Source organism: Sturnus vulgaris, chromosome 5, assembly GCF_052056855.1.
Source record: "Sturnus vulgaris isolate bStuVul1 chromosome 5, bStuVul1.hap1, whole genome shotgun sequence".
NCBI classification, from domain to species: domain Eukaryota; kingdom Metazoa; phylum Chordata; class Aves; order Passeriformes; family Sturnidae; genus Sturnus; species Sturnus vulgaris.
The window spans coordinates 54,498,829-54,511,116 of NC_142247.1; the positions used below are offsets into that span (position 1 = coordinate 54,498,829).

The 12,288-nt window shown below is 35.6% G+C and overlaps 1 protein-coding gene across 2 annotated transcripts in view; it reads right to left on the minus strand.

The window, feature by feature from the left end:
- The window catches only part of GRM8 (glutamate metabotropic receptor 8), a 313,712-nt gene that overhangs the window by 158,372 nt on the left and 143,052 nt on the right, over positions 1–12,288 (minus strand). For both annotated transcript variants that reach the window (XM_088165752.1, XM_088165753.1), the window contains exons 5-7: positions 10,819–10,954; positions 10,205–10,359; positions 9,128–9,265 (exon numbers count right to left, since the gene is read on the minus strand). In XM_088165752.1, the coding sequence (XP_088021878.1) occupies positions 9,128–9,265; positions 10,205–10,359; positions 10,819–10,954 (429 nt within the window). The remainder of the gene's footprint in view (positions 1–9,127; positions 9,266–10,204; positions 10,360–10,818; positions 10,955–12,288) is intronic.

A 12,288-nucleotide genomic window follows, 5' to 3' on the forward strand; every position in this document is an offset into this window, starting at 1 on the left:
TGCTTTCCAAAATAGGTTCTTAATGTGTAACAGCAGTCATTTTAAATCTTTTCCTTCACCTAAGACTAGGAATGAGGGAGAAGGGACTGGGAATAGCTCTCTTGTGGCCTACCAGTGCTTGCCAACAAGGTTACAAGAAGTTTTAATTCTTTTTTTCAGAGGAGAAATTAATGATAATGAAAAAAAAATATATAATTATATATACATACACTGTGGAAAACAGAACCACATAACAGCAGATCAAAAGAGTAATATGCATTGTAGTCCACTCTCATAAACAATTTTGCTTTCATTGATACTAGAAAATTTCAGAATACAGTATTGCTGAGATCAAATTCTCGGTTGGTTACGCTTTTCATAGGATGTTCAAACTTCTTGTCTCTATTTCCAGGTTCTGTTCAACTTGACTACAAAGCTCTGCTTATTTTCACCCTACTCATAAGATCTAACTCTTATCTTCTGAAGTGAAAGGCAATGTAGCTTTCCTTCTGATCATTCCTTTAAAGCTTTTCTTATCCTTCTCAGCCTTTGATTACTGACCGCTCTGTGATTTCCACAAAGAATCAAGTTATTACTCTCATTTGGGGGGCCATATCCTCTCAAATCTCATAACTCTTCATGTCAATAAAGCAATACTTATGTACAGCATTGAAGATCTGGCCGCTACACATCCTTTGTATTTTATCACTACAAAATTAAGTTGCAAAATATTTGGTCTGGTGTTTCAAATCCTATTTCCTTTATTATCATTCTAAATTACATGTAAGATTTTTTCACAGAGGAATGTGCAAAAATATTTCAGATAAAATGGAAAGTGACCTTAAAACATTCAGATTTTTATAAGCAATATAAAGGATTATTTCTGAAATTGAAACAACTGGACATGGTGATGTTTGGCCAAAGGTTGGACTCAATGATGTTGGTGGTATTTTCCAACCTTAAGGATTCTGTGATTCTAATATATTCTTCACAGTGGTTCTATGAATTGCAGAGATTATTCTATCACTCTTCAAACCAGCACTTAGAATGCTCCTAAAACTGTCACTATTAGAGACCTGGTCAATTTTTCAAAATTTAAAAGGTATAAAATTAATTTGTTTCTTGTTTACTGTAGTTTCAAAATCCACTGTCAATTTAAAAAGTTACCTTGAAGTGCTTCTGGTGCTGGAAATTATTTGTTCATTTCAAGACTGAGAGAATAATTGTTGATCTACCTGAGAGTCTTTGAAGAACTATTCTTTCTAAAGTAGACTCAAGAAAAAGTCTAACAACAGTCAGAATCTAGCACTAAGAGTGAAAAAGAATCCGTATTTTCTGAGCTAAACAATGCTTATGTGGCACTTAAATTCCAGTGGACTCCTACAAACAGGTTTATGATGTGCAATGCCCTCTCTCTTTTCTTCTTTGTTTGAAAGAATAGAACAGGAAAGACTGTTCAACAACAAAATCTGAAAAATTCAATCTCTGGCCCAAATATGTTATATTCAAGCACATGGAAAAGTAAAGAACAGATTGGAAGAAAGGGAACCCTGAAGAGCATGACCTCAGCACACCACCTGCCCCAGCACTGCAGAGCTTTGAAGGCATTTGCATCTTCTAATTTTGTTGGGTCAGGTGGAATGTATGTAGTGCATAGACTTTCTCTTTCACTGTTTTTCATCTTAACAAAGCAAAAAATCAACCGAGACCATTCTTGGCTGCCAAAATTTCAGTAAATGCTGAAGTCAGAGTAGAAAAACCTCAGAGCATTAAACTGCCATTGTCTACTGATGTGACCAAAGATACCACTAAAGGAAGCACACCTCATTCCATGTCATTGCTTTAATAAACTGAAAGTAATTTATTTTCCACAAGGTGCACGAGATCACAACACCACCTGTATCTGTCTGAGTGACACATCACATACATTATGTAGATTCATCAAAAATTTAAAAACCTTAATTTCTCTGTCTCCTAGTATCTCTTCACAGCATAAAAGGATTTCTGCCAGAATAATTAAATATTTAATTTTTAAGCAAAACCTAAATATAAAACAGAAATGTACATCTTTTTCAACAAGTCATTTTAAAATATTTTTGCATTAGTCCAAAGGATACAGACTTATGTCCGTATAAGTCCACAGGATATTGCATCCTTGAAATCTGTAGTGTTATCAACAAACAAATGGTCACATATTCAGATCTGAGGAATATTTTCTGATCATCTGTGTACAGAGGACTGTCATGTATTGACTGCCCTTCTGTTTCTACATGTGAAAGTACCTGTAAGAATGCTAAATTATCTCTTTAATTAATAGAGTCATAATTACTATAAACAAATACTAGCATTATCACCAGGATCTTCCAGGAACTGGGAAGGAAGATTGATTTGTTGAGAAAGTGATGACCAGTGCAACTATGGAATGGGAGCCATTTCAGTTGGTTTGAGCAATCCAAAAGTGGGACACCTGATCCAATTTAGTCACCTAGGACTATTTTCAATCTGTCAAGAGAGATGGGCATCCTCACAGGGTAAGTCCTATCAGTCTAAGCAGTTTACTGTGACATATGGAGGTGGCCTGCCAGAAGTTGGAGAATTAAGTAAATCCTTTCTCATGAGCTCCTTCCAAATGCAAGCCTGCAAGGTCTAAATATGCATTAGTCCAGAGTCCAAATCATTATGCCCAGTCATGCAGTTAAAGGAATGTAAGCTTAATCTAACAAATATACCTTTTACCTCCTCTACCCTGATTTTAACACAAATTAAGGAAGCACACCTATGCTTCTACCTAACCTTTCATAAGAGCCCTTCATACAAAAACAGCTAGCTCAAATATCAGATACAAATAATATTCTGGAAATACTGAACTATAATTGGGACATTTAATGGCTACACTTGACCACTGAAAGCCAAATTCTGACCTCCTTTCCTACACTGAATTATACTAAAGTTCATTGTGTATGTCTCATTGATTTTGTAGGGACTACTTCTGCAATAAAATTCTATTTGGTAGATTTAAAAGCATCTACATCTGTTTACAGGTGACCAGTCTGAACTCCTACAAAAGAAGAGCATTCACTTATAAATCAAGGGCATTACATGGGTGAATAATTACTAAATGCATTGAAAATGTTCATGATACAAAAGCAATCCTAGGCATTTCCATTGCTACTTGATGAAATTATTAAATACCTTTGTTTACACTTTCGAATTATATTATAAAATTAGCATAATTTTTAATGCATATAGTTTTACTTCTGGTATTGATGCTATCTAAGATCAAAATAAGTAGAAAGATATTTTAATATCAAACATAATCAGTAAAGAGATCACAAGAGAAAGATAAATAATGTCCTTTGTTTTACTATTTGCTTTGCCCTTTTTCTCATTTTTTTAATTGTTTATATCCTGTAATTCAAGTACTAACTAATAGAGGAAATACTGTTTTGTGGGAACTTTTGCATCAACAGTTTATTTTGCAAGTCACTCCACATTCCCTCAAAGTCTTTTGTGTCCAATGGATGTGACTGGTAGCAAAGATTCAAGGAGCACAAGCTCCTGCTAATGCTGCAAATCTGACTACGATGATTTTTATGTGAGATTACTGTACTCACACAAAACAGCAACAGACATTTCAGAAATAGAAATAAAATGTCACAAATTATTTTGTGTTTGTGCAGAAGATACATTTCAAATGGGAATCAAGAAAATGGCAAGCAACAACAAAAGAATAGAAAGAATAAGAATTGCCCTTTCTAATTCTTATGCCTAAACATTACAGTTACAACTCACAAATCACAGAGGGAGAGCAACAGCTATTTCTGGGAACGCTAAAAGAGTCCCTCCTGAGCCTTAGTGCCTTTTGAGAATTGTGCTAAATTTATGTATCTCAACTGCATCTGTGCTGGTTTTCTTAATTTTCTGTAAGTCTCATCAAGAAAAGAAACTACTTTAGGAGTGATTTGATGGTAACAGAACCATTACTCAAACAAAATAGCAAGTCAGTGTGCCTCTAAAAGATTCACAGTCTGGTTTTCAATTTGTCCCATAAATGTTTTAGAATGTGACTGCATACACACATGAGTAATTTTACTTCTTTTTATTAATATTTTTAGTGGCAACTGTAATTTCAAAGAGTTTAGCCAAGAAAATAAATAATATCTTTCCTAGGTATGCATGGTTTTGATTATACTGCACCATGATTTTTTTTTTCAGTGAAACAAACAGCTCATTTTGATAGAGCAAATTGAAATTAGGCTAATTGACACAGGTCTCTATACTTTTGGAAACTCTTCCATCTTTATTTTTAGCAGCACAGTCAGACATTATAGGCAGTTAAAGGCTGATTAGGTTTGCAGAGTAGTCAGAATTCTAACCATAGGAAAACAGGGGGAGACTCCTTCTGTGGAGATGTACATGAAGAAAATTTATAATTAGCATTTTTGTTGAGGTTTTGAAAGCACCACATTACATTAGTGTTTTATTAAAGGACCCCATTTTGCTGTTCAAAGACCATAATGGATGCCTTCGAGGGATTCTGTGGGCAAAATCCAGAACACATCTCAATGGAATTGTGACTTCGTTTGTCAGATTTGAAGCTGAGGCTATGATTTTTCCCATTAAAACATGATATAATAAGCAACTTCATTTCATGTTACATTTCTATCTGCTTAAGCATACAAACACAAACACATATCTACTTGTATAAGCACACACAAACATATACATACAAGTACAAAGAGGACTTCAGAAATTTTCGTTAGTTTGAAGTCAAATATTAGAAGTCTGCGAGGGTAACAGAAGCTAATCTAAGAAGATTTCACTTAATTCTTACCCTTCTCTCTTTGCACTTCATCATCAATGCTGCTTTCTTTTACTATCACTGTTCTGCTTTTCTGAAAGAATTATGTGTATTGCCTCAATGCAACTATTAAAATAATATTCTGCAATATCTTTGCTTAATTATCAAATATTTGTTCTTTTGTAGTCTTAAGAAAGACAAGATCTAGAAATCTACATTAAGGTGGCACTGACAACTAAGAGCTGGAGCTAAGACAAATCTGGTCAGTCCACAGTATTTCTAAGTCATGCTAAATCTTCAGCTACCAAAAACTGGCCCACTGGTAGAGTCAACTGGAAAGCTGAGGGTATGGAAAAATTCCATATGAGGATCTTAAATTTAAAGTAGAGCAAGAGGCACAGAGTCTCTGCCATCTCCTGCAACCATCATGCAAGCCCTTCCTCTTGAAGAATGAACAGGAATCAAGGGGTGAATTAATGCTGTCTCTGCCTTTAGACTTTTCAGCTGGGGCACAGGGATGAGTGAAAACTTTTCCATCTCCTCATTCTTCCAGTGCTATAGAAAGACTACTGAAGACCTCTGAAAGGATCATGTCTCACTAAAGATGTTTCTATTGAATATAGAAAACATATACCTTGAATAAATATGTAAAGTAAGGCTTCTTGTAACCTCCACATATGGTTTAATCTTGGCAGGGCTCCTTTCTCTTCCATTTTGTTGTAGTAAAACAAATGAGTTTTCTCTTCAAAAGCCTTTCTTTTCCCCAAGTAAAATTATCTAAGGGTAGTCAGTGAATTATTATTTCATGCTTACTAAGTTAACGGCCCAATTTGATAGTATTTTTAATTCCAGAAAAGTCAGAACAAGAAATCTCTAATATTTTTCAATGAACTATTCTAATATTGAGGATTTGATCAATGTACATTCACGTTCAGAAACACACAGAGCTAGCTTCAAATCAATAGTGGCAAAAAAATTACTTCTTCAAAGTTTAGGTGAATCATTGTTTTTTGTAAAATGGCAAAAATCAGAAAAGAAACAGACAAATTCAAAAGAAACTTGTTACTTTATGTATCTCCAGAGCACAAATTCTTTTAGGAATAAGGAGCAACAGCAACCACAAAAAACCAGGATTTTAAAATTCAAATAAACAGTTCATGTTATTACAACACTAGACTGCAGTAGTCAATAATGTACAAGAACAGAAGAAGGTAAGAAGGCTTATGCCCTTGTTTAATTCTTAACCTTAAAGGAACATAAATTTCTTTCAGGCTTCCAGTGTTGATTTTACATGGAAAAGAAAAGAGAGAAAGGTTTTTCACTGTGAAGCATTTCCTAGTATCTTCGTAGGGAAAAAAAATGCTTGAAATTGGGTAAGATCAGTAACATCCTCACCGAAGGTAGCAAAAATTTAAAGCTATTAAAAACCTGACTAAATGGAGAACAGGGATATGAGGGTTTTTTTGTTGGGAATTACAAATGTTATATGAGAAAAAGATACAAGCAACTCCTAAGAAAAACAGGAAGGCGTAATAAAATACATCTCAAGCCTGAGAGAACTTTGTACCTATCAATTTGCCTTTTAAAATCATTGGAGAGAGATTTTCAGATTGTGGCTGTATCTCGAGCTTTTGGATTTCTTTCAGCGTACTACTGCCTACTAACATCACAGTATCACAGTCACAGATTCATCAAGGTTGGAAGAGACCTTCAGGATCATCTAGACCAACTGTCAACCTGGCATCACCATAATCACCTCTAAACCATACCCCAAAGTGCCACATCCAGACACATCCTGAACACTTATACAGTGACAGTGACGTGAATTACAAATTGGACTCGTGGGCAAAACACAAAGAGAATCTTATTTTCTGCAGTGCCCAAATAAAAATTTGGGGAAATTAGAATAAATTGTGTTTCTACGTTCAATCTTCAAGTTCTGGACTAGAGATGGGAATACAGGAGCACAGAATCACAGAATGGGTAAGGTTGGAAGGGACCCCAGTGGGTCATCAGGTCCAGCCTCCTTGCTCAAGCAGGACCATCCCAGAGCAGGTGGCACAGGACTGCATCCATACAGTTCTTGAAATCTCCAGTGAGGGAGACTCCACAACCTCCCTGGACAACCTGTTCCCGTGTTTGGCCACCTGCACCTGCCTTTTAAAAATTGAGCTGAAAATCAGGACTGAGTAACCACAAATAAAATATCAGAGAAAACACACTGCAAAGAAAAATGCCAATGAGGATAGGCCAAGGTTTAAGGTTTTCAATATTAAGTTATAAATAACTAAATGTAACAGCTCTTATATTCTTATTGAAATTTGGGGATTCATTCATTTTTTTTCACTTACCACCCTTGTTTCAGAGGAGACTTTGGCCTCTCAAGGAAAAGATAAATTCATGAGTGGGACATTATTTAATTTTTAGCAGACATAGAAGATCATAGTACACACTCAACTGTTTTGAGGGTTGGGGTATGAAGAACCAGCCAGGATTTCATTGCTGCCTCTTTTTTTGTGTATGAGAGGTCCTGACAAATGAACTGAGGTGTGTCAAGATATCATTTGCAATTCTCTGAGTCTAAATTGTGCTGGGAGTCATCCCCATTCTCCACCTACCATTTTCCTTAAATCACAGGAGGTTTAATATACAGGTATCTGTTTCAAATTAGAAATTATTTTGGATCAAGATACAGCCTATGCACTTTATACACTACTTTTCACTTGGTAATTCAATTTGACAGATGTGATGAGGCTGAGATAAATCATACAACCATCTGCGGTAACATTTAGAGCTTCCCAAACTACATACACCATACACCAGTCATTCCACCTGAAGACCTTAAAAAAACCCATCTATTTTCCATTTAAAATAGTAATAGCAAAATAATCCCTTTCCAGACGTGGGTAAATATCCAGCTGTGATTTACAGCTACATGAATCAAGGCCAAGGAGTAAAGGATTAGAGTAATGAGCTATCATTTAGCCCAGTGAGGAACTGAATATTACCCTTTTTTTGTGAAATATGCAGTGAAAGGCAGAAGACAAGACATTGCTGAAATGACAGAGTGAACGCATGGCTATGATATTTCTGTGTGAGTTGTATCTGTGACTTGTGAAGTAAAGTGCAGTAAGTGTTTGAATTGATGGCACAATACACATACAATAAATCTGATGGTCCAGAAAGTGCAGGAAGGCATGTTCTTGGAGAGTTCACAGTGCTTCTGTCTGACAAGCCCAGGAGAAGTGGGGTGCTGGTGTGCAGAAAGTTTGGAAGGTCACCCCTATAACAAAGGCTACATGAAAGTGTCAGCAAGCAGCCAGACATCTTGGGACAGAAAGCGAAAAAAAAAGTTCATGTTCCATAGGGAAGATATTATTTGGTGAAGGAAGACACCATCAAGAAAATCAAGGCACATCACAGACAACTTATGTATGTAGTGCAGCAAAATTGCATACTGCTGCTGGCGCTGCTCACAGAGATAGACGGTGGTCACAACCAGCAATGCTGGGAGTGGTTGCAGTAATTAAGGAAATGACACAAGGAGCCCTGACATTAGGTAAAAGTGTCTGCACACAAAGTAACAAAAGCAATCTGCTGTAGCCACAGAAAGTAACACTCTTGTAATAAACTTTTCAAGTAACAGCAAAAAACAACATCTCATAGAGAAGATCAAAGTCAGCTGCTGATGTGTCTGCTGTATTAGGTGTCATGACAATTGCATCTGGGTATGATGCCTGAGCAAGCAGGTTTGCAAAAAATAGTGACAATCACTTCAAGTTTTTGCTCAAATTTTACAGAGGCTTTCAGTTTTATAATATGATATAGGATCCTTTTTTACACATGGGGAGAAGTAATAAGAACATATTGATTTGCTTTTTCCTTCATCCTCAAACACTGTTTGTAAACTAAATAAAGAGTTCAAGACTTGACCTATCATCAAGACCTCAATAGTTTAAACAGAAATTTAATTTTCACTGTATATACTTCAGGGTTAACAGGACAAAAATTACCATGATGCACACACTTGCTAAAAAAAAATCATATTGACAACTACAGATAGGGTGAGAGAGAAGGTCATTGAAAACATAAATGGAATTGAACCACTGCCACCGGTCTTTAATAAAATCTGTAGCATCATTGTATTTGTGCAAATTAACTACTAAATTTCTCATACATTGTCCATGAATTTTTTCTTCAGATTTAAGAAAAAATGTCACACTTTTCTTACAACTCAGCAATATGCATAGGAGAACTGAAGGGAGACAGAAAATTGATGAAAAGGAGCAGCTGCTTTCCTGCACTCCTATAAAGAATTTACAGATAATGTTTTACTTTCACAGTTACCTGTGCATTTCTTGATATTGCTATTTCTTTTTCCATGTGATCCTAACTTGCATCCAAAATTCTCCTCCCAAAATTCTGCAAACCAGACATTTCTTCGATTGTTAGCAAGTGTTCTGCTCCGAAAATATCTATCAAATCCTACATTGAAGAGAAGTGAAAGAAGCATTAAAATATGATATAGTATAAAAACAGTAATTTAAATACAGTATCAGATTTTTTATAAATACAAGAAAAAGAAAAAGGTTTAGGCACAAACTATTTTATGAGCATAGTAGCATCTAAGGATTAGATTTCATTTCAAGGCCACATAAAATCATGGGGTACTTCTTTGTTGAACAAAAGGACATCCAGGACACTTAAAATTCTGCTTCTGTTTATATAGGTAATAACACCCGTTGAAAAACTAAAAATTCCTACTTAAACCTGATATCATCAGCCTTTACTCCTGCAATCCAGCCATCATAATGAAATCATGATTAACACATCCCATCTGGATTAGATTCCTTACAAGTATGTCCCTGTGGCTAAAATCTCTATGTACCATCAATAGTGTTCATTTTTCCTAATCAATTACCAGTTTAGCACACTCATCCAGACACTAAGAGATGTTACTATATCCAGTACCCTCAAAGGAATAAAGTACTGCAAATCAACTTCCACTTTAACCACCAGGTAAGAATCTTTCTTAATACAGTAGCATCTTAAAGTAAGTTTAGGAGTGGAAAGCGGGACACAGATCAATCTCCTCCCCAGAGAATAATCTGATTCATTATCATTCATCCAATACTCTCCTTATTTGTCCTAAAGAAGGACCAGGCTATGGTTAAGAAGCTCTCAACTCCAAGTGACATCATTATTAGACAGTTAAAGGATTGCCTAATTGCACATTCAGCATCTCCTCATCTCAACAGATAAATTAAATTATTGTTGGATCAGGCCAACTCACGTAACTTGGTTGGAAAGCTTTTCCTGAATTCCCTGTAATCAAAGACTACATAATTTTTGAATTCTTTTTAAAGGGACTTAAAGTACTTGAACTTTGACAGAAAATGAGAGGTTTGTGCCACGTGTCCTTACCATCTATGGATGTTCTTTTGGGCAGAATGGTTACTGCTCCTTCTGCAATCTCCTCCTGCTGCTGGACTGGTGAAATTTTTGACCCCCAGCTGTCTGAGCCAATCCAGAGGAAATGTCCAGACTGATTAGCTTTTTTGGCTGCTTCCAGTACTCTCCTGCAAACAAACAACAAATGACCAGTGAAACAAATTTCATTACAAAGAACTTGAGAAACTCAGCATTTATTTTGGTTATGCATAAGCTTACATTAATTAATCTAGAGTTTTCACAGTCTAAGGCATTTTCAACAACAGCTATAATGAACTCAAGATACAGTCATATACAAGTTAATTCATTTCATCTTTAGCCATATTTTTTCTAGAATTCTTATCGGTTTCTTTCTTTTCAGTCACCAAATAACTATCTATTGGCACTGCACTCCTAGGAGCTAGGAGAAGTCTGGAACTACACAGAATAAAGCACTCTCTATAATTATGCTCAATTTTTTATTATCAGATTTCCAAGAATTTTTACATAGGATTGAATCTGAAAATTCTTTGTTAGCCTATTTTCTACCACCAACCAAGTATCTTTGTGAAGACCATCTTCAAAACACAAAATTAGGAAACAGGTACCTAATATCATCTTCATTCGCAAACATGATCACTGCTCGAGCATTTGGAGTTTCCAACAAGCGTTTAATTATCTTTTCAAATTCTCCTGGTCTTGGTTCCCGAGGGATTTTGAGTGACTGAGCAATGCAAACACCTCCTAGGAAAAATTGAAAGGATAAAAAAAGAATTTTAACACAGTAAATATCCACAGTTCAAATAATTCTTAGCTAGCCAGGCAAGTAGAGAAAGCAATGTGCTAATCTGAGATACAACAGCACAGCCAAAAGTAACATTATCTATGTGTTTTGTACAGGCTTACACATTTAATGCTGCATTAAAATGGAATATAACACAATTACCTGTTACTTTATACTTTAAGTACCTTTTTAAACAACATTCTGAGTCCTGTTGTCAAGCACCACGCTCTGGCTCAACTGAACCGAGTTCTGCAGACCTGCCTAATCTATGGCAACTGAGAACCCAGCCTTGCCACAGCATTGCATTAACCATGGATCCACAGTTTCAGTTACTTAATGCTCATCATGTGGTTCATGGGATCAGGTACTGTCACACAGTCTGTCAGCAGAGAGTATGTAGAAGAGAATACACAGATCACTTTTAATTGTTATTACGACATTCGTAAATGACTTGTCTTAATTATTTTAAGAAGCTGACACTGAATATTCTAAATTACTAATCAGCAAATGAACACAAACTCAGAGATGATATTTACATTTCTTCCTGACAGAGGATGCTGATTGAAATCTTTATATTTTACCTGCCAAGTAAAGGGGCTGATTTCTATAGAAACACAGTGATTTCCAATAACTTTCATAGACCAGTTCAGGGCAAGCTCTGTTCTCCAATTACAACACTGTTATTTGTGTTTGAGGATGCAAGAGAAAAAATCCTTGATCCTGTTTCATGAATCACTGAGTCCATATTGCTACTAGTTTCCAATATCATAGGTGATCTTTCTGATTGCTGATTTGCTTATTTTAATTACTTTTTCTCTAAAAACTATTGCCTGATTCTCATTACTACATATAACGCCTGCCAATGTTTGCTCTTTAATGCTGTTATTCCAACCATTAGAGCCTATTGTGGAGAATCTAATCACTAATAAACTCAGAAAATTAAGGAAATGAAAAAACATTTAGCTCTGACCAAATGTGACAAGTTACTAGACAAACACAAGCAAACTGTACATTTTGCATCCCTACATCTAAATACTTCTACAATGAAGATTGTTTTCAACACATGAAAATGTGTTTTAAAAGAGATGTTATATTTTTAATTAATGCTGGTATTTATCTTCTGATGTATAATATCATTTGAGATAAATGCGTTTCTTTGCATTAAAGGCAGTTAGTCAACTGAAGTCACAGTTAGATGGCTGTGTTGTGTATGGGGAGGCTTTCCAACTTTCTCATCCATCTTGTCTCTCCTATCAAAATGTTAGAATTCTGTTTTTCCAAAGTACTTCACAAA